Source organism: Periplaneta americana, chromosome 1 (assembly GCF_040183065.1).
Source record: "Periplaneta americana isolate PAMFEO1 chromosome 1, P.americana_PAMFEO1_priV1, whole genome shotgun sequence".
Lineage (NCBI taxonomy): Eukaryota > Metazoa > Arthropoda > Insecta > Blattodea > Blattidae > Periplaneta > Periplaneta americana.
Window position 1 is genome coordinate 165,642,688 of NC_091117.1, and position 23,076 is coordinate 165,665,763.

Here is a 23,076-nt window from a genome sequence, read left to right on the forward strand (position 1 = left end):
GTGTCTGGGCTTACTTGGTTTAACAGTAGACAGTGTTGACTGTAGGACTCTCGTAACGTGGAGTCAGCATATCAACGTGCTTCTACCGAAAACAACAACACGACATCGTATTGACTGCGGACAAATATCTACAGCAGGCCTGCACAAGATTTGCGCTCTCCGAGCCGCCTCACAGCTCACGAGCGGAATGCAGATATTAGCTGTGCTCTGTATAAGGGTGGACTGGAAGAAGGGGTGGATCTTATACAAAATGTACACAAAAGAAGTACTATTACGACTGCTTATGAAATGAATTCCCGTTCAGTGTTTGCAAAACTATCTTGGACTATTAGCCTATTAATTAATAAAGAAATATTTATTTTACAGAAATAATAGAAATTCTATAGCTACTTAAATGTACAATATCATTTTGTTATATTTTTATTTATCAGTACATCAAAGCGAGGTTTTATGCTGTTGGCAGCTGAAAAGAACAGTAGCCTACTGATCATAATGAAACATCAGTTACAGATGTTTGATATCTGCCTTTATTAAAGTTGATTATAGAAAACAGTTGCTCACAAATATAAATGTTGAGCCAAACATAGCAATCACTTTCACAGCCAGCCTGTGTAGTCGTGGATATTATTGCTAATGTTTAGTCTTGTAAAATTCAACCAGGCTAGTAGTATTATTCAAACGATCTTTAGCCCTTAGGTCACATCGAAGACCAATAAGTTCGAGCTGTAAATCGTTAAATGCTATGTTCCGTCTTTTAGATTCCTTCATACTGTACTGTAGCAGTAGGTAAGCAACGTGAAATAGTTACTGAGAATAGGCCTACACACTGAACTACACTAGATAGCTGAGCGGTTGTTTCCCTCTCCTCTACCTATAGTAAGTCTATGTCATTCTGGTCTATGTCATTCTGACGTATTTTCCTCTCCGTTTCGGCTAGCCGTAAACACCACTCTCCCGCTCCGAAGGAGCGCGCGCGCTCGTTGAGCGCTGTTTGTGCAGCCCTGATCTACAGTATTTGTAATCTAGACGGAAATCGAACTCGACTGTGTTGTTAAAGCATCATCTTTTTTGTTGCATACACCATTGTTGGCTTATGTACTCCCTACATTCACGGGAACACAAAATCGATTCTTTCTTCGGTTTAAAATCTCATTGTGCTTTCTAAGCGAATCAAATACTTATTTCTAAAAAGAAAGGAAACTTTGCTTTTTTCTTACGAAGAAGGAACTCGAAGGCTTATACCGTAGCTTGTGGCTTACCTATTATGCTTACCGCCAGTGCTGTCATGGTATTTTTTTCTTGACCATACGTCCCACCCCTTGTTTTCTCCCTTGAAATATATTTTACTCTCTTCTCTCTATCTCTCCAACTGTCCTTTAATAATTTTTTTAATATTAAAGATGAAGTAAAGAGATTGTTTTGCTTCACATGTTAACCGTACAAGAAGTTTGATTTAAAGAATACACCATGTAGCACCACCGTAGATGCACACTTGTCTCGATGAATCTTGGAGTGTATAATTGCAGTACTTCTTGTTTTTAACCATTATTTTATATAATATTCTGGATTCCAGTGCTGTAGAGGTGGACAATTTTTGTTTATGAACATCAAACAAAATACATTAGGAACAGCAAGAGATGATCTAAGATCTATACAGATCTCCGCGTACAAAACTTAGGCACTCATATGCCGTATGGTTCCAAACAGACAAAATTTTCTTTTCCCCATACGATTAATTAAAAAAATTGTAGGTTCCCATACGATGAATGGCCCCGTATGGTCTCCATGACAGTACTGCTTACCACTCCTGTTTTGTGAAGATGTGTGTCGCCGAACGGTCGCGTTCAATACGAATACAACACGTCGTATCGCAAACTTAACCCAGGCTATGGTAATGATGATAATGGCATGTGAAGAAATTATGGCGAAATGAGTCCGAGGCCCAATGTCAGCTTACGAGATGTTTTATTTCCTTACCTCTAACCGGCACTTACAGGTATATTGTCCGCACCAGGGCTACAGGCTTTTGTCATGTGGTTAACAACATAGTCGCCAAAGGACCGCACTGACAGTCAAGATTTCCTGTGTAAAAAATGTCAACCCCTTCGCCTTTGCTTTTTACGTTATAACTTTTTCTGAATTTCTAGCTAGATTGTATACTTTAGAAAACTAAGAACTTTGACACATGGAAAGATCCTTGCAATACTACTTTTCACTTGGCCTGAGAAATTAAGTATATGAGATACATAAACACTCGCTACTGTATATAGTAAACTGAGATACATCATTACAATTTACATCATGACAAATAAAGGAACTTCTTGCTCTTACTAACTGCTACATCCAGCAGGAAACCTAATTCTTTTTCCTAGTGACTGGATGAGTTCACCTGTCTTCTGTTGTCTTGTGTTACCTTATTGTTATCCCAGACTTTGATCTTATCTAGCATTCACAGCATGACCGGTGTAAGAGAAATTCATAGCACAGCTGCTGGCTAGTTTTCGATTAAGGATTTGAAAATAAAAGAGGCGCATTTTATTTCATTATAATACCTTGAAAACCATTATTTGAGCTGGAACGATTGTCAAATATTTACTATGATGATGATGATGATGATGATGATGATAATAATAATAATAATAATAATAATAATAATAATAATAATAATAATAATAATAATAATTTGAACGGGTTACATCAGCTTCTTGTCTATGCGGATGACGTGAATATGTTAGGAGAAAATACACAAACGATTAGGGAAAACACGGAAATTTTACTTGAAGCAAGTAAAGCGATCGGTTTGGAAGTAAATCCCGAAAAGACGAAGTATATGATTATGTCTCGTGACCAGAATATTGTACGAAATGGAAAAATAAAAATTGGAGATTTATCCTCCGAAGAGGTGGAAAAATTCAAATATCTTGGAGCAACAATAACAAATATAAATGACACTCGGGAGGAAATTAAACGCAGAATAAATATGGGAAATGCGTGTTATTATTCGGTTGAGAAGCTTTTATCATCCAGTCTGCTGTCGAAAAATCTGAAAGTTAGAATTTATAAAACAGTTATATTACCGGTTGTACTGTATGGTTGTGAAACTTGGACTCTCACTCTGAGAGAGGAACATAGGTTAAGGGTGTTTGAGAATAAGGTGCTTAGGAAAATATTTGGGGCTAAGCGGGATGAAGTTACAGGAGAATGGAGAAAATTACACAACACAGAACTGCACGCTTTGTATTCTTCACCTGACATAATTAGGAACATTAAATCCAGACTTTTGAGATGGGCAGGGCATGTAGCACGTATGGGCGAATCCAGAAATGCATATAGAGTGTTAGTTGGGAGACCGGAGGGAAAAAGACCTTTAGGGAGGCCGAGACGTGGATGGGAGGATAATATTAAAATGGATTTGAGGGAGGTGGGGTATGATGATAGAGACTGGATTAATCTTGCACAGGATAGGGACCGCTGGCGGGCTTGTGTGAGGGCGGCAATGAACCTTCGGGTTCCTTAAAAGCCATTTGTAATTAAGTAAGTAAGTAATAATAATGTAATATTGAAAGCAGGAAAATTATCTATCGAGTATATATGAACTCTCACCTATTTGAATTTTGAATTTTGTTTCAAATTGTCATTAGACTAACACATACCAGCAACCAGCATAACGCCATATCTCCATAATATGACATAAAACATTAAGTGAACTTTTTTGGGCTAAATTAGTTGTTTTGTTTTTTGGAGTTATTTTAAATGTTTTGTATGAATTTTAATTAATGACAGGAAAGAAAATCTTTACTTCGAAAAAGGAAGAGGCGTTTTCGGTCTGTTGTCATTCGTAAGTTCGAAATATGGTTAAAGTAACTTTTTGATACGGTTCGATTCCTGCCTGCTGCGGATAACTCGTAGTTTCGTGAAGTAGGTATGACCTTGGTAGACATTGATGTCATTATTTCGACAATCGTTGTAAATGTTATACTTTTAGAAAAGAAGTTGACCTATAAAGCGTGTGACTGCGAAGGTTTACCCACGTATTGATTACAGGGAAGGCCGAGTTGTGTTATCTATAGGATTACAGCGGGATGTCCGGGATAGGGGCAATTGAAAGCGGTGATGATTCTTTTGACTCGTTAATTAATTCCCATGTACAATTGGCACAGTTTGTTTACACTCTTACCACATAATTTTGAAGGAAGAAAGGAACTGCAGTTCATCAATCGAAAAAATACTTCCTTGAAAGATTTAAATTGTTCTAAGCATGTTCAGATTGTAATATTAGTACCCCCTGAAAGGAGATAAAAGTTCATACCCAGTGATCTAGTGGTCACCGTGTTTGCCTTTTGACCAAACTATCTCGGTTGGGTTCGAAAAATTCAGTGCGTCTTCTTCCGACTATTATAATCGTAATCTAGTTACTGCTTTCAGATGTAGAGGCTTTACATTTTATCCCCCGTAATATATTGTGTAATGGCGAAAATGTTATAAAAAATAGATGTCATGAGATTCACACCCTTGGAGAATTCTGTGAATATCGTGTAATCGATTTGGTATTGAAGTGTTAAGAAATGAAGTGTATGTGTGTATGTGTGTATATATAGTCTATGCCTATATATTATATGTGTGTGTGTACAGGGTGATTCGGTTGATTGCCTGTTTCTGTTTTTTCCGAGGTTTTCCATGATTGAAGCAATTTTTTTAAAACCTCTTAAGTCACGTAATACAAAGTTTTGGGGAAATACAAAAAAAAAAAAACGTTTAAAAGAAATGCATGAATTAAGAATTATTGGAATATTTGTTAAAAACATATCGTGCATTTCTGTATGCAAAGGAATATTTTTTAAATAGAATGTGATTCAATATTCATGTTTGAAAATGTTTGACTTATGGGGTTTCTCAAAATCTGGTTAAGATTTAATAACAAATCTTTTTATTTCACGAAATAATTGAAAATTTGGTTCAAAAATAATACGAATTTGATTCTCTAATCCAGTTTCTATAAGCTGACTTCATAATTTTTACTCCATGTGAACAAATTTTACTCTAACCTGTACGAAATGTTACTAAGAATATAATACAGTTCTGCATGAAATAATCTAATACAATGTAATACATTACACAAAAGACAACATTATTCTAACAAATCCAAAATTCAGACACAAAATAATTAATTTACCAAACACAACAGCTTAGGCTATGGTTTTGTTCATTCTGTGTCAGCCTTGTCACTGACTTACGGGCCTTCTCCACGAAACCCAATTTTTAAGCGCACATGTCACAACAGTAATATCCTTTGACTTGTGGTACTATACGAAATTGTAAATGTATCCCTATAGAACAAGAATTATGTATGTATGTATGTATGTATGTATGTATGTATGTATGTATGTATGTATGTATGTATGTATGTATGTATGTATGTATGTATGTATGTATGTATGTATGTATGTATGTATGTGTGTATGTATTTTACACTGCAAGTGGGCAAGCACCCGGTGGCAGTGGTATATACAATATAAACAATACACAATAAAATGATAAACAATACACAATAAAATTTACAATACACAATACAATTTTACAATACACATACAATTTTATACACAATACAATAAGAATACACAATACAATTTAACATAATAATAATAATAATAATAACACATAGATAAAATACCTAATCTCTCATCTCACTCACTGTAGTGACACTATGACGCATTTCACTGACACTTTAGCACACATTTCACTGACACTATAGGACACATTTCATTGACGCTATAAATTATCACTGATCGGAACTATTCACTTCACTGTAAAACCGTAACTTCACTGACTCACCTCGCTTCACTGATACAACAGTTCAAATAAGTCAAATAATTACACCCTTATGCATACTTATAAACAGAACTACATTTAAACTAAACATTTCTAGTCTAAGGCCCTCTTACACGCTATTTTTAAATAGTTTACAATTCGAACCAAGGAAGTAACTCGTCAGGCTAAATAAATACATGTCACCTTAAAAAATTAAAATGTTAAATGTCACCTTAATTTTAATTTGCACTTTATACACAACTTTTTAAGTTATTCTTGAATCTTCTTAAGGAAGGACAGCCCTCAAAGACCGCTGCAGGTAGGTCATTCCAATCATTTATAGTTCTATTTAAAAATGAGAATTTACCTACATCCGTTTTCTGTTTCCTACATTTGATTTTAAAATCATGATCGTTCCTACCATAGTGCGTTGGCTTTTCTAACCAAGCCGTTAATTTAGCTATAAACTCAATTTTGTTAAAGTTTGACATAAGGGGTTTCTCAAAAAACTGATTCAATTGTAAAGCAAATACCAAGAAGTAATCTATGGCGAATTCTCGGGTTCATTTCGTTAGTATTATCACCCATTCCATCGACGCTAAATAACGTCGTAGTTGTTACAGCGTTGTTAAATAGCCAACTAAAATAATTATGTTGGCGAATTTAGATTTTTCGAGTCTCTTCGGCCTTAAAATATTTTCACCACTAGTAGGCCTATTTATGGCAGCTAACATCGGGGATCGAACACAAGCCCACGGGATGAAAAGCCCATGTTTTAATACAGAGATAATTGTGGAATATGCAACTAGATGTAAATTATTCTTTTGTTATAAAAACTAAGTAAAAAATTAAATAAGTACAAAAACAGAATTCTACTTCTATGCACTCCTCTGCTCCGTTTTCAACCCTTATTAGTACGTTGTCACCACGGTAATGATTATGGAGATCTTTGATAGGGAAGAGTGGAAGTGTGTCAATTCATAAACTCTTTGGTCCTCTGCCTTCTGTCGGTAGTCAGTAAATAATCTCCAACATATAAGTACGAGAAAATAGTCACCAGTATAGACGAGCCAGTGAATTTGTTGTTAAATACTCGACATTGCAAACAAAGTAACCAGTCATCCTATTTACCACGTTGAAAGGGAAACCCATCCTAATCAGATATATGGTGCAAAATTATTAAGTACAGTACTGTTGGTAACACTGGAAATAGGTTAGTCACGGCCATTAATTTCAAGCCGACTATATTTCATGGTGAAAAATGACCTTCAGGTTACATAATGTGAATTATACCAACAAGAAATAAGGCAAACTCGTGGCGTCCGGAATAAATACAGAACTGCACACGTTGAAATTTACTGAATGCAATTATCATAAAAAATTTAGCTTCACCAAATTTAGATTATGCTATAATCCATAGTATTTTATAATCAATCGCATAGGCTATTAGTCAACTGACTTTATCTGAACGAGGATGATTGGTTGAGGTTCGATTCTTGAAAGGTCCCTGTGAGACCTGTGGTGAATAAAAATTGAGGATCATGTTTCCTCACATTACTTCCGTTTTATATGTTGTAATTCCGGTTTTGTATCATTATTGTCATACAGTTATTTAATTAATTTATTTAACTAGCTAGCTAGCTAGTGAGTACAAATTAAAATATATGAAACAAAAATGTTTCTAGCCACTACCGTAAGAGCCAGGCTCGTGTACGGTGTGGCCTTAGACAATAATATCACATAAAATTTACAAAGACAGTTTACTAAATACAGTAAGTAAATTAATTCAAACCGATAAATAACACACAAGAGCAAAAAAAAAAAAAGAAGAAGAAGAAGAAGAAGAAGAAGAAGAAAGAGAAAAAGAGAGAAAAAACACATTTAATATAAATTGAAAATAGGACAGAAGCCAGTGATATTCAGTAAAAACATGAATATACTCGACAGAAATAAAGGGTAAAAAAATACACACATTTGTTAATATTATGTATCATGAATACTTTTATAAATTTATTTTTTAAAAGCTTTAATTTTAAATTATTTCAAATTTGGAAAATGGTTTGTAATTTTGTTATAAAGTCTTGGGCCGAAACTAGCACCATGTTTAAGAGCTGCACTTGTAAGAAATTTAGGCTCAATTAATGGGAAAGTAGACTTTTGTCTACATGTCGATTACATTTATGTTTTATTTGATTTCTGTGGTAGTAAAGTAGTAAACTATATTTATAAATTTCTTCAATAGTTAATACTTTAAAATCTGTATAAACTAAATTTGTTGGGTAACCCATATTTTTGGTTAGACAAATATTTATTGATCTTCTGTGTAATAAAATTAATGGATTAAGTACAGATGATGCTACTCCACCTCAATTTATTATACCATATTGCATTAATGATTGTACTAAAGCTAAAAATATTATTCTCAATGCCTCCTTAGTGATAAAATTTCGAAGTATTATGAATTTATAAATTGTCTTTCTTATACTTGCACACATAAAATCATTTGTTTATCTCAACGAAAATGCTGATCTATAATAATTCTTAAATATTTGACTTGTGTGGAAGGTGATAGATGTGGGCAGTTACAATAATTATTTGTTAATTCATTACAGTAAATATTATGTATTACTAAGTGATAATTATTCATAGGTGGAGGTTGTTAAAGAAAATTGAATATAGGTATTTTTATTAGTATTTAAGAACAGGAGATTAGAGTCGAGCTAATTTTTCACTACATTAATTCCATTGCTAGCATTTAAATAAGTGTTATCCCAATTTTCCCCATTAAATGTTAGTACAATATCATCTGCAAAAGAAAATAAATTAATAATGTTACTTCATCGTTTTCTGAGTAGCTTCTATACCTACTTGAGAAATGGCGTTAAATAATGAATTGTAGATTGAAATTTACGATTAGAGCCAAAGGCTGTAGTGAACAATTGTTGCTTAGAACTAAACTTTTTATGATAAAAAAATTCTACTATTTTACGCGATTTATTTATTAAGGAGAAAACTAAGAAAGAATAGCGGATTCCGAAGAAATTATGATTTTATTATATCTTTCCCGAAAGCGTTCAAATGGTACTTGTATTTACTTTGGATAACATAATAAATCGACAATAGAAAATGGTGAAATTAAAATTGCGCAGTGAATAGGAGGATATATTCCCTACAGCTGCTTTGCCTACTGCTTAAATCACATTTCTATCCAGGAATTGAATTTTAATTTCGAGCATTACGAACAGAGCTGGGACCTAGAAGATCTATTGTGCTAACCCTCGAGCTAGGCGCATTCTCAACCCACACCGGCTGACTACACTAAAGTTCGCTGTGTAGATTTCGAATAGACAACACCATTAGTCCCTAAACCAGCCCTCTCTATTATATTGTATTGAATTGTATTTATTAACATTCCATGGTATTCATACATTGTTTCACAGCCAGAATATGGAACAAGTCAAAAACTTAATACTACTATAAAGTCTTAGGGCCGTATTCATAGACATTTTTAGCGCGGGCTTCCGGTGGATGATCAGCGTTTTTCGTATTAATAAACCAGTGTTAGCGATAGGATATGATTTGAATTCTGTACTAGTAACCAGTTGGGGGTTGGGCGAAGGGCTAACAACCCATCACCGTAAAAAACAGCTTGTTACGAAACCTAACAGTAAGCCTCGGAATTTATAAAACAGTTATATTACCGGTTGTTCTTTATGGTTGTGAAACTTGGACTCTCACTTTGAGAGAGGAACAGAGATTAAGGATGTTTGAGAATAAGGTTCTTAGGAAAATATTTGGGTGTAAGAGGGATGAAGCTACAGGTGAATGGAGAAAGTTACACAACGTAGAGCTGCACGCATTGTATACTTCACCTGACATAATTAGGAACATAAAATCCAGACGTTTGAGATGGGCAGGACATGTAGCACGTATGGGCGAATCCAGAAATGCATATAGAGTGTTAGTAGGGAGGCCGGAGGGAAAAAGACCTTTGGGGAGGCCGAGACGTAGATGGGAAGATAATATTAAAATGGATTTGAGGGAGGTAGGAGATGATGGTAGAGACTGGATTAATCTTGCTCAGGATAGGGACCAATGGCGGGCTTATGTGAGGGCGGCAATGAACCTACGGGTTCCTTAAAAGCCAGTAAGTAAGTACTAGTAACCAGTGGATAGCCGGGGCTAGCTTAGTACTCTCGTAGCGCGTGCTGCGAAATGTCTATGAATAGCACCCATAATTTATAGTCACAGTCTAGTTGAAATATAATTTATAGTCACAGTCTAGTTGAAATGTATATAGAAGAGGTTTACAATATAGTCTACTAGTACAAAACACAGTTTTAGTATCAATTTCATTAAGTGTTGTTGAACGTGATGAATTCACCTGCAGAATAGAAGGCGTGAGAAATTAGGTACTTCTTTAATTTTGCCCTAAATAATCTTATGTTTTGAGTTTCATTTTTGATATCACTAGGGAGGGACATTTGTTCGGAAACTGAACCCGGTCTCTTTCGACAAGAAACAGTCAGCTAACGTAACTACACTTGGACTTTTTTCCAGTAAAAATATCCGACCTACATGCGCATATTCCATGATGAATTAACTCCAATACAATAAGTTTTAGATAAGATAAATTCAGACGGACAGACGGTTTGCCAAAACAAATTTATTTTATATCTAAATTAGCCACCTGTGTAGCTCACAAGGAAAGCTCACCAAGTGATAATGGAATTTTACGATGATTTTTCCCCATACGCTCCATTTGAAATTAGAAATCTCCCTATAAATTTCTACATCCGGTGAAAGCCTAGTTTTCGAGAATGAGTTTTTTTTTAATTCTTCAATCCATTCAATATTTAAAAAAATCAGGGAGCTACAGTGATAAAATTGCAGATCTTAACACACAATCGGTTCACATCTCCTAGATATGTAAATATGTTGAAATATGACTGGAATAAAGCCTGGTACCTTGACAAAAAAAAACCTGATAAATTCATCACTCTTGTAGAATTCTGTTTTCACGTTGATGTAAGAACTAATCTAAAACTGACTGTGAGAAATTTATTTTTCTGAAATATTTGTGATGCAAAATTCCACTGTGTTTTGAGCATTTTTACAACGATTTCCACTGCTGTCATCAGTACAGTGGGTAATTTCAAATATGCTTACATTTCCCTATCATTTCTTCATACACTATTCTATAGTCAGTTTCATGAATATTATGTATCTGGTATGTAATTTTCAATTATATTATTTAAGGAGATTTTGACAGTACGGTATGCAGCTAGATGAGATTTATTGCCTGATATGTCTAGCACATAACACTGTTTGCATTAAGGCTGCTTCACAGTAAACCGGGAACGGAAACGACAACGAGAGCGAGAACGGAAATATTGTTAAAATAAATGTATTTAAATGTGAGCGTGCAAAATAGTTAATTGTGAATGCTCACATTTAAATACATTTATTTTAACATTATTTCTGTTCTCGTTCTCGTTTCCGTTCCCGATTTATTGTGAACCACCCTTTAGCTGTTATAGCTATGGATTGAAGAATTAAAAAAAAAAAATAATATCTCGAAAACCAGACTTTCTCCGGATGTAGAAATTTATAGGGATGTTTCTTATTTAAAATGGAACATATAAGGGAAAAATCATTGTGAAATCCATTATCACTTGGTGAGCTTTTCTTGTCAGTCAGCTGAGGCGCTTGCCTGCCGATCCAGAGTTGCGCTCGGGCGTGCTTTCTATTCCGGCTTGGACTGATTACCTGGTTGGGTTTTTTCTGAGGTTTTCCCCAACCGTAAGATAAATGTCAGGTAATCTATGGCAAATTCTCGGCCTCATCTCGCCAAATACCATCTCGCTATCATCAATCCCATCGATGCTAAATAACCTAGTACTTGATACAGCGTCGCTAAATAACCTACTAAAAATTAAATAATTTAAATTTACTTGATTTGTTTGTTAGTAAAGGTAATTTATTTCTTAGATAAGATAATATCCATTTCATTGCTATGAATAATAAACTGAAGCAAATAATGTAATTGTCCCTTAGACTTTTTTTGAGCAATGTAGCTATATCTAAATTGTTAACTTAATTACTTAAGTTATTTATTTTTAGTTGGTTGTTTAGTGACGCTGTACAACTACTAGTTTATTTAGTGTCAATGGAATTGGTGATAGCGAGATGGTATTTGGCGAGATGAGACCGAGGATTCGCCACAGGATTATCTGGCATTCACTTTACAGTTAAGGCAAACCTCGGAAAAAATCTCAACCAAGTAATCAGCCCATACTGGAATCGAACCTACGCGCGAGTGAATCCTCGTATTGTTTTATTTGACCAGAATTTTTAACTTGAGAGGTTTGTAAACAGAGATCATTTTGCACCAATAATGTAGCAATAGTGGAACCAGAATGGCATGGGAACTGAAGTGCTCCGATAAAATACATCTTATAGCTTCATTGCCCTTGACAAAGCCCATAGAACTTGCCAGAAAATCGAACCCGATCCTGTTTGATGGGAAACTTTCATCTGATTGAAATACTACAGAGCCTCCTTTAACGATATCAGAGGTAGGCCTACTAAGAACATACGTACATTTCTGTGAAATTGTTGAATTAGATTTTTGTAGCATCGCAATCATTTTCGTCAGCGAGAAATTAAGTCACAAAGTAATAAATTGATTAATAAGTAATTAATGTGTATTGGCATGGTAGAGAAAAATGTGACACTCTTCTGAAATTGAATTCTTTACTTACTTTGTTGCTTTCTAATTCATAAGCGTATTTTATCTGTTTAAATCCCGTCCAGCCAGAATCTATAAGTTCGTGCAATTCTCACTGGAAAGTAGGACAGTAGTTACATCAGGATACGGCCGCTTAATACACATACACACATACTCGTAGGTACACACGCGGCATATAAACAATGAAGAAGATCGAACTTAATTCATACTGCCATTCGCTCGCCACATCACAGCTGTTACACAGCTACTGCACACCGCAGCACTGTCACAACCTCATGGCGAGGCTAAGCTGTTTGGCCGGTACCGCCTGCTTGCTTGCCACGTTGTCCAAGGCTACTCGCGCACTCATTCAGCCCAATTTATTGTTTCTCCTCACTCACTCACTCATTCTGTCACTCACAACATCTCTATACCACTTGCTATCATTCACTTATTGGCTGGGCTAGTTATATGTACTATATTGATGTTTAGGTTAATATTCACGAAGATCGGGGTTCAAAACTCGAAGTTCCAGCAGTATCTTATTCACCTGAAAGATTTTTACTTAAGAGAACAGGGGTTCGGTCCTGACACGTCTTCTAAGATTTATGGTAGATAGAGCAGCTGTGGACAGGATTTATCTTATATTTCCCTTTGGCTCTCGATTCTTATTCGACTAACGCTATATTCTTGTCTTATTAACATCTCACCTCGTCTTAATAGCCTTTATACTGTATTAAAAAAGGAGAGCTATATAAAAAATTATGGCATTATCGCAATTTTTCTCGACTATTACACTTTTACGACGTCACACTACTTTTGACCAATAAAACGGCACGAAAGGACGTCTTTCAACCAATCATGGCTGCTTATCACACAACTTTATCGCGTCCCTAGCATTTGTTTAATTTTATTGCTCCCCTAGAATTAGTTTATTTTTAAATAATTGATTAAATTGCGATCTTACTCGTGTTAATTATGTAAGCTGTTTCGGTGCTGCTTGACACCATCCTCAGAGCAGCACCGAAACAGCTATAAGCCACTCATGCTTACATAATTAACACGAGTAAGATCGCCATTTAATCAGTTATTTATATTCAAGTGTTAAAAGTAGAGTACGAAAGATTCAACATGTTTATTTTTATCACTACCCTAGCATTTGTTTCTTGTTTGCCAACATTTCAAACTGAACTGGTCTGGATGTCAAAAAAAAAAACAAACAAAAAAAAAACAAAACAAAACAAAACAAAAAAAAAGAACAAATTACAAACCACTCCAGACGATGCACAGCAGTTTCAAATATGACTGGCATTGGAATTCAAGAACAAGAATTAGTAAAGATCACTGGTCATAGCTATGCATCTTCCCTGAATCCCTATTTACAAATAAATGAAAAGCACCATTCGGAAATCCTGAATAAGTTGAGTAATACACCATGTATATCAACGAGTTCACTTCTTTTACGCACACGTCCAATGTAACATCAACTGACCCACCAACCACTAAAACATTGAAATTTGAAAATTGTACTTTCAACAATTATTCCTTTTAAAATTATTCATGTTTATTTTTTATGTCATAATCATTAATTAAAACTTTTCTTGTTTATTTCATAATCTCTAATTAAAACTTTTCTAACACTTGTTTATATTATTTAGGTTGTGTTATAGCTTCTGTTATATGATATTACATGTATAGTCACGTATCAGAGATTGTTTATTACTAAGATTGATTGAGAATCATCTGTCAAGTGAAGTTGATTACTGGGATACGATGATTGAAGTGGAATGCAACTGTTTTAATAAAAATGATATTGAATCAACAAAGCCTTCTTGACTAGTAACCGTCTACAGAGTTCAATGAAGATTCCATAGTTGGCACAACTGATAACAAGAAAACAATTAATCATAACACACTACTGCCATCTAGCATGCATATAGCGTAATATTTGTAATGTTGAGATGGTACAATAATACATTTGAAGACAGTTGTATTTTCTAAGTCAATTAATATTTTATTGTATTGGAGTACTTCGTTACTTCTAATCTTTATATACTTTCTTCTAATCGTGTAATAGTCAATTAAATCTCACTCGAGTTTTGATTTTCTCTAGATAAATCAAAAGCTCTAGTGAGATTACTGTTGATAAAACCTCTTGGCAGAGGCTATTCCACACCAGGTTATCAAAATGTGTACGCCGAAATGGAGCACATCTTTCCGATGTCATCTTCAAGAAGTAACATGACAAGTGACAATGTGTTATTATGACAACATAAATAGCATATTATGTACAGTAGTGGCAAAAAAAAACCGGACCGACCCTTGTAGCTGATTTCAGAGCCTTGTTCACTCCAGAGCGTCAGTGCATATTCCTTGTACCCGAAACCACCTGTGCAGTTGAACAACAGCCACGCAGCTGGTTACTATTTCCGTCTTCATTGAATGGCTCAGGTGCTTGGGTCACGCCGCTATCGTGCAAACGGTCGCAGGTTTGATTCCCGTGGCAGGCAAAGACGAAAACAGTAACCAGCTGCGCGGTTGTTGTTCAACTGCACAGATGGTTTCGGGTCCAAGGAATTTACACCGACACTCTGAAGTGAACAAGGCTCTGGAATCAGCTACAAGGGTCGGTCCGGTTTTTTTGCCACTAATGTGCATGCACTTCCATCAATAAATAATGTTTGTATTGTATTTATTCGTGCCATTTACGTTAATTAAAAATGTCCCGTTTCCCTGCTCCTCCCTATATAATACATCACATTAAGACGCTTAGGAAATCATACAGATTTAGCCTATACCTCATGGATTGACACCTGAACGTACTTAACGCAGAATGGATATCTGTCGTTAGTTTATTCCCTGGATAATAGATTTATCAGGAGTATTGTTACGTGATGAAAAATGAGTGTATTACCACAATGCCGACACCTCAAAACAGTGGATCGATCCCCGTCAGCCTGCCGAAATCGTCGTTAAAATCACTGAAATTTTGAAGGTGTGATTCGTCGGGTTCTTTTTTTTTTATACAAACGGACGTGTAGTCGATGAATAGGCCTATCTTTATTCTCAACAGCTAGAACGACTACATGAAGTTTTGAGAGAGAGGTATCCGGCATTAGTTAATCGAAATATAATTCTCTTACAACAGGACAATACGAGACTCCATACCGCTCGAACAACTATGGAACAAAATCCAGAAATTAGAAGTAATCAAACTGCTACCACACCGGCATACAACCCTGGTCTTCTGTCTTCAGATTACTACTATCTGTTTCGGTTCATGACTCACTTCCTACGTGGAAGAAATTTTCGAAACTTGGAAGTCGAATTCTTCACATTGAAACCAGAAACTGGTTCCGTCGCGGAATAACAAACGTTTCTAAAGATGTCTCAAAATCATAGAATCTAATGGCCTTTACTTCGAAGATTAGATCAATTTCTTGTCACAACACCAACTAAAATTTTGCTGAAAAACCTGTCATTACTTACCAAATGTGACAGTATCTGTAAAGTACATACATAAATTTTGTCCTTTCCCATGAATACGTGTGAAGAAAACAAAACTGGAGTTTAGTAGGCTATGTTTTATTTAATATGAGCTTAATTTAGCCTTAACATACACTGTTTTTTCTATTCATTTTCATATCTTTCATTTATAAACTTAAATGTATAAAAATTAAAAAAAAATAACTATTTAACATTCACTGATTTACTTTTTTTATTTTAATGCCGGTAATGTAATATAATTTAAAAGCAACATATCAAACAATACCGTAGTTTTGTCATATTTTGAAAATACGTAGAAATACTTCTGCTCACAGTGGATCAATAAGCCTACCGAACTGGATTTTATAGATTTAGATTTTGGGAGTTGTAAAATGTAGTCTCAATATAATGAAGTCATGATTTAAAATATTGTTGCGTATATTTTAAGATTTGAGTGGTACTTCATTCATTTCAGTCTTTTCTTGGTCGAGAGGCTTCTCAGGCAAACTCCAAAATTTCTGATCGCGCCCAAAAGTCTGCGCATCTGCCAATGTTTCCGGTAGTCTCTGGTGTAATGTTTCTGGCAGGAAAAGTGCCGCCGCCATCCCAGTGATAGATACGATGGCAATTACCAAGTATGGGATTCTGATGTCAAAAACCGTACCCTGAAACAAATTGATATTTCATTATTAATTGTATTGTATTGTATTGTATTGTATTGTATTGTATTTATTAACATTCCATGGTATTCATACATTGCTTACAGCTAGAATATGGAACAAGTCAAAAAACTTAATACTATTATAAAATCTTAATTCATAGTCACAGTCTAGATGAAATATATACAGATGAGATTTACAATATAGTCTACTAGTACAACACAAAGTTTTAGTATCATTTTCATGAAGTGTTATTGAATGTCATGAATTCACCTACAGAATAGAAGGCGTGAGAAATTAGGTACTTCTTCAGTTTGGCTCTAAATAATTTTATGTTTTGAGTTTCATTTTTTATATCGATAGGGAGGCTGTTAAAAATTTTTACTGCCATATAACGCACTCCTTTTTGATAGCACGATAGACTTGCCGATGCAGTATGAAAGTCATTTTTTGACGTGTATTTATGCTATGAACTGTTGAATTAGTTACAAAGTTTTCACGATTACATACGAGGAAGATTATTAATGAAAAATATACTGACTGTTAAAGTGTTACACACTTTGTTACACCACAGTCTAGTATATACAGCCACGAAGCTCACAATACGACGTTTTCGTTATGATAAGTTAATATATTTGGCTTGAAAGAATTTATTAATATCATTCTAATATGGCAGATAAGTGCAATACGTAGTAAATATGCATCCATAAATAGTTGCTAACCACTAGGATCGCTAATGTCGCCTCATTTACAGACAGTACGAAATAGTACCGGCACAGTCTATTGTTCCTAGCATCCTCACAACTCAAGCTTCGTGACTGTATATACTAGACTGTGGATACACTCTGTCTTTCCTATGTGAAGGTTTAACAAAACTCTTTAGTGGTAAGTTCAATATGGCGCTAAGTTACCAATTAAGATAAAACACAACAATAAAAATTGCTACACACTGTCCTTACAGAAGAAAAAGAAATCACAATTTTCCTATTCGGAAACGAGTTACACAGTTGTTCGTTCACACGTCGTAGTATGAGAGTTGCGCAGTATTTTGTACTGCAGCGCCGCAAAAATAGCGACGTGTGACCGTACTTTAGCTATAGATTTGTTCGGAATTTGATCGTAGTGCTGCAATCTTGTGGGGAGAAGTTCAACTACATTTCTCGATGAAGACAAGCTGAGTAAATAAAGTTTGCTGTTAACCTTCAGAAACAGGGTTCTTTTATGTGTGGTAGATCTACGAGAGAATTCCACAGCTTTATTTGCCTCTCGAAGCAAACCAAGCTAATGACGACAATAATGTAGGACGTTTCAAATTTTTAAATCAAATCTGTGATAACTCGTCTTCCCAACGGTTTCTGTAGTTTGTAATGATTTCATTAATTTCGTAGACATAAATATTTAATTCTTAAAACTTTCTTAGTTGAAACGATAAAAGTGTTATAATTTTAAAGAGGTTATGTACCTCATAACAGACGGGTTCCGTTTCGACACCACACCGGTGTCGAAACGAGACCCGTCTGTCATTCATAAGGTTCATAACCTCTTTAAAATTATAACACTTTTAACGTTTCAACTAAGAAAGTTTTAAGTTTTTAAACAAGTGTTAACGTGAACAATGAATTTAAATCTTCTTTTATTTCTTTATTCGGTTTCATGTCTAATATTTTTTTATCCTGCTGTTATAGGAAGGGAGCACATTTCTGCTGGCTAAATTCATTTTTATTGCTTTTTCAGTGTCTAGGTTTCGGAGCTGTAGGCCCTACAATAAAATTTGGATGACCACAGAATTTTAAAATTGTATTTATATTAATTTCATTTAACACGATTCGTAGTCCGTTTCATAGTTTCGCAGAACTTTCGTAGATAAAGAAATGAATCGCACGAAGAAAATAATATAGAAAGAACTTTAGCAGCTAACATAAGGAATGTATTAATATGATATTCGATCATTGGCTAATAAGAGGAAATATTCTGTAGGAAAGAGAAGATGTGCACAGACATTTCTTCACGTCATCAGTATTATAAATGTAACAAGTGGAATCTTAATATGAATGATCTATTGATTTCTGTGAAAAAAAAAATGAAATATAAAAGGACATTTACATGTATTTACATGTTGGACTCTGGATTTAATACAGGTATCGTATAGTACACTAATGGTCATAATGAAATGTGTCAAATAATTGATCTGAAATCAATACTGAAACACAAAATTCACACAGTACTACAAATGTATTCCGAAATTGTTTCAGAAAACAACAAATGTAAGGTATATTGAGGAAAGACATTGTGACAGACATTATAACAACAGATAACAGTCCCGAGATATATCTACTAAAATATTTATTAAAATGTAAACGTTGTGTACTCGCAAATAAAACATTAAAAATTGTGTTTCTAATTACTGTGTCAATATTATCCGGAGACGACGCGACGTTGAGAAATTTGGAGGGAGAAAATAAAAAATGCAAGCGATTGACAGATGTATTGAACCAACTCTGCAATCAGCAGCATTAATTCATAATTTCCATCATATAAGTAATTTCATCAGTAACTTTGTCATGAGTTTAAAACTAAACTTGACCCTTAGAACCATCATGAAGTGCACGAGGACTCTCCTGAATATGATCAGGATAATCCGAGAATTCTTCAGTCAGTGCAAGAGATGTATACCGGATTTCTACAATTGAATAACGCTGTAGAGTTCAATAATTTCTTGGACAACGAGGCCAGCCATTGCATCTTAAGATGCAATGCAAATAGTGTCATCTACACATGAAGAGGTGGATTCCAAACTGGTCTGAATTCAAATGGCAAGTTATGAGAAAAATGACAAAAAGTGATCAAATAAATTTAACGCCCTTAGTTTCTGCATAAGTTTTTCCAAACGGATGTAAGTCAACATTTAGAAGACTCTGTTAAATAAACTTATACAGTTATATATGGCTCGAAAAGGATAAATTAAAACTTGAATAAAGCAAGTTAAAATCTTAAAAAAGGACTTAGGACACTTTGGAATCCACCTCTTCATATCTTAATAGAAAAATAATTAGTCAGCGCGCGTAGTTACGTGTAAAATTGTAGCTCATGTGATTTGTCTTACAGTGGTAATTGCGAAGTTTTTCATTTTAACATTTGGGCGATTTACATTAACAATTAAATTTTGTGAATTGTGTAATGGTCAGATCAACGTGTCTGAGAGATAAAATATTGTGGTACTAAAACATGTAAATCAGTGAAATAACCAGAATATCAAAGTTCGGATTCAACTCTGTGAATGAAAAAATTTATTGAAACCCCTCTAGTGGCCGAGTGTTATAACCAGGCTTAGAATCCGAGACAACTTAAGAATGAAGTGAAGTTAGAGTGCAGCGTAATACATATGGAGTGAGGTGGCGCATTGAGTTTTGTTTACCTGTGCGTTAGTGTGGGCCTAGAATCCGGTTCGTGATCAGAGGCACAGTATTTTTCCGTCTCTCCCTACGAAACGAACTCAGGCCATCACAGTGCATTTTCAATTCATAGTGAACAGTTTTTTCGAACTAATTGAAAGTATGTACATGGTTGTTCATTGTAACGCTAACGCCTTCAACGTCGCCGAGGGACATGAAAACTTGTGAGATATTTATCCTACTTCATTTTCCACCGTCGCTAGATTATACTATTAACAATAGAATATAGGTAGAACATTGACGTTGTTGTTTACATTCACAGTATTCTGTCTACTAAGTTCAAGGAACTCTGTAGTCAAGTTGTGCGCACTTTGGTTGCTAAAGTGTCCCGGATCCTAAGTCTGTTTATAACGAACACAGAGAAAGACATTAACTCACGAGGTACACGATGTAGGGACCCAAGATGCCCATACTGCTGCCCACGACGGCACCAAGGGACGTTCCAGACTGTCGTACACACGTGGGGTACGTTTCCATGGCAACAAGGTGTATCACGTAGAACGTAATAGTGAAGCAGAACTTGACGAACACCACCAAGCTCGTCGTCAGCCAGCCCAGCTCTGGATCTGCGGGTGTAAAACGTCACAGGGGTTGAGTAAAGGAGACAATGTCACGAAAACATTATTTTAAAAACCGTAAATCGTAAGACATGTGGAATAGTTCAAATTAAGGAGTGAATTTTGAAAGCATTCAGATTAACAAAGTGGAATTAGTAACTTGTAATTCTTTGAAATAATAGTATTTATTTATTTTCACAGTTCTTGCATGAAGATTAAGGAAAATTAATCTTCGAAACTTCGTTTATATTATATTCGGTACTCTCAGTCATGTGAATTGAACCATTTGCATGGGCGTCAAGGAGTAGTACTCGTTTTCTGCAGTTGTTGTTTAATTAACTGTCCGAAGACAGGTCTGAACCTCACAAGTGATACCAACAAGGCACCACTTGTGAGGCAACTAGGCCAGGAGATAATGGGGTAGGCCAGCCAGTTTCTTTCCGCCTCCATTGCATACATCGCCGACTAGCTACATATTGCACTAGTCAGACTGCAGATGTATATATAAACAATTGTTCTTCCTCTGCAGAAAAAGAATACTACTCCTTGACGTTCATGCAAATGGTTCAATTCACATGACTGAGGCTACCGAATATGAAATAAACGAAGTTTCGAAGATCCATCAGAATTCGACGTTAGAATCAACCTTTTAAACGTCTCGTTCTTTTTCTATTCGGTAGAGTTAAGAAGGAATATACAGGTTTGAGGGTAAAAAAGGCGCTTTTTAGTTTATTTTTTATATAAAGATTTGACATTTATCTTTATGTCAGTGAAGGAATTTTTACGATGTATATAATATTTTGGTAGACATGACCATAAACGTACGAGCGTGGCATTTATCTTTGTCAGTGAAGGAATTTTTACGATATAATTATATAATATTTTGGTAGACATGACCATAAACGTGCGAGCATGGCTTATTTAGCTCTCCACACATAAGGTATTTTAGCGCTCATTTCTCGTAATTTGTATTTTTCAAAACCGTTTTTGTGATAGGTCGGTAAATTTTAAGATACCGCAATAAAATTTTGCATGAAACTGTCTTTCATACTTTGTGAACAAGATGAACTACAATAATTGCTGTAACATTTATGGTTTATATAATTTTTTAACCTAAAACATAAAAAATTTAACTTCTTATAAGAAATAAAAAAAAATACTTCTATTGTAGGCGTTTCAAAGATTGTAATATACATTGTTCATTTAACATTCAGGAATAAATAGAAAAAAAAGAGTCCACATCTGTGGAGTAACGGTCAGCGTGTCTGCCCGCGAAACCAGGTGGCCCGGGTTCGATTCCCGGTCGGGGCAAGTTACCTGGTTGAGGTTTTTCCGGGGTTTTCCCTCAATCCAATACGAGCTGGATAACTTTCGGTGCTGGACCCCGGATTCATTTCACCGGCATTATCACCTTCATTTCATTCAGACGCTAAATAACCTGAGATGTTGATACAGCGTCGTAAAATAACACAATAAAATAAATAGAAAAAAGAATGCCTTAGAAATATTCATATTTGTGAACATTATCATAGAAACGGCACATCAGTGCACAAAAAGGTCACTTTTTTGTTATGATAATTACTCATACTGGTGAAACTTTTAGTAAATCCGAAAATAGTATATAATTTCAGAAGCAGTGAATGATGAGCATGTCAAATTGCAAGATGAAAGAGCATTAGTTGCTGAGTACAAATACATTGAATTTTTCTCATATTTAGTGCTCAAACCTCCGTATCTCCCCTTAAGTCAAATTAATTTAGGTATCAACATTCAATGGCTTCGACATGAATTCAGTCTTATCATTCAACTAAAGAGCATGGAAGATCCAAATTTAGTATCTTATACTTAAAAAATGGAGAATTCATTGTGAACATGTCCTGGATAAGCTAATATTACTACCTTTTTATAACAGTGTTAAATGGTCTTTATGCCGTGCAAATAAAATTGGTAGATGACATTTGAGCGGTCACTTACTTCTGACTACGCCGATGACGATGATTACGGCTGCAACAAGCATGGCGAACATGCCGGACTGAGACCAACGGCGGCCGTATCTGTCGGACAGAAACTTTCCGACGATGTAACCGGGAAGTTCCACCAGCGACTGCCAAAAGAAGTTCATGAAAGGGTTTCCCGCCATGCTGTTCACGATGAGCAGCAGCGTATAATACGTCATGGAGTTGACTACCCTGTGGAAGTGTCAAAATACATAAGAATGAATGTTACCTGAGTGATGCGTGTATTTCAAAGCTGATAATAGAGCATAATGTACAATTCAAAGACGGTATATACAGGGACATCATTTTATTTTTACTAACATTTTTAATATTAACCTGGCTATACCTTTGGATCAAGATTGAGAACCGCAAACACCGTTTGCCTAC

At 35.2% G+C, this 23,076-nt stretch overlaps 2 protein-coding genes across 6 annotated transcripts in view; both read right to left on the bottom strand.

The window, feature by feature from the left end:
* LOC138703321 (organic cation transporter protein-like) overlaps window positions 1–12,908 on the bottom strand; it is a 46,740-nt gene extending 33,832 nt beyond the window's left edge. Inside the window, exon 1 of one of the 2 annotated variants that reach the window (XM_069831115.1) lies at window positions 12,573–12,908. The gene's annotated coding sequence lies outside the window, so the exon portion shown is untranslated. The remainder of the gene's footprint in view (window positions 1–12,572) is intronic. The other variant, XM_069831113.1, reaches the window with a different exon arrangement.
* Window positions 12,909–16,107: 3,199 nt separating this feature from the next.
* Window positions 16,108–23,076, bottom strand: part of LOC138703326 (carcinine transporter-like) — a 39,474-nt gene continuing 32,505 nt past the window's right edge. For all 4 annotated transcript variants that reach the window (XM_069831147.1, XM_069831131.1, XM_069831127.1 and 1 more), the window contains exons 7-9: window positions 22,667–22,881; window positions 20,514–20,701; window positions 16,108–16,689 (exon numbers count right to left, since the gene is read on the bottom strand). In XM_069831147.1, the coding sequence (XP_069687248.1) occupies window positions 16,468–16,689; window positions 20,514–20,701; window positions 22,667–22,881 (625 nt within the window). In that variant the 3' untranslated portion in view covers window positions 16,108–16,467. The remainder of the gene's footprint in view (window positions 16,690–20,513; window positions 20,702–22,666; window positions 22,882–23,076) is intronic.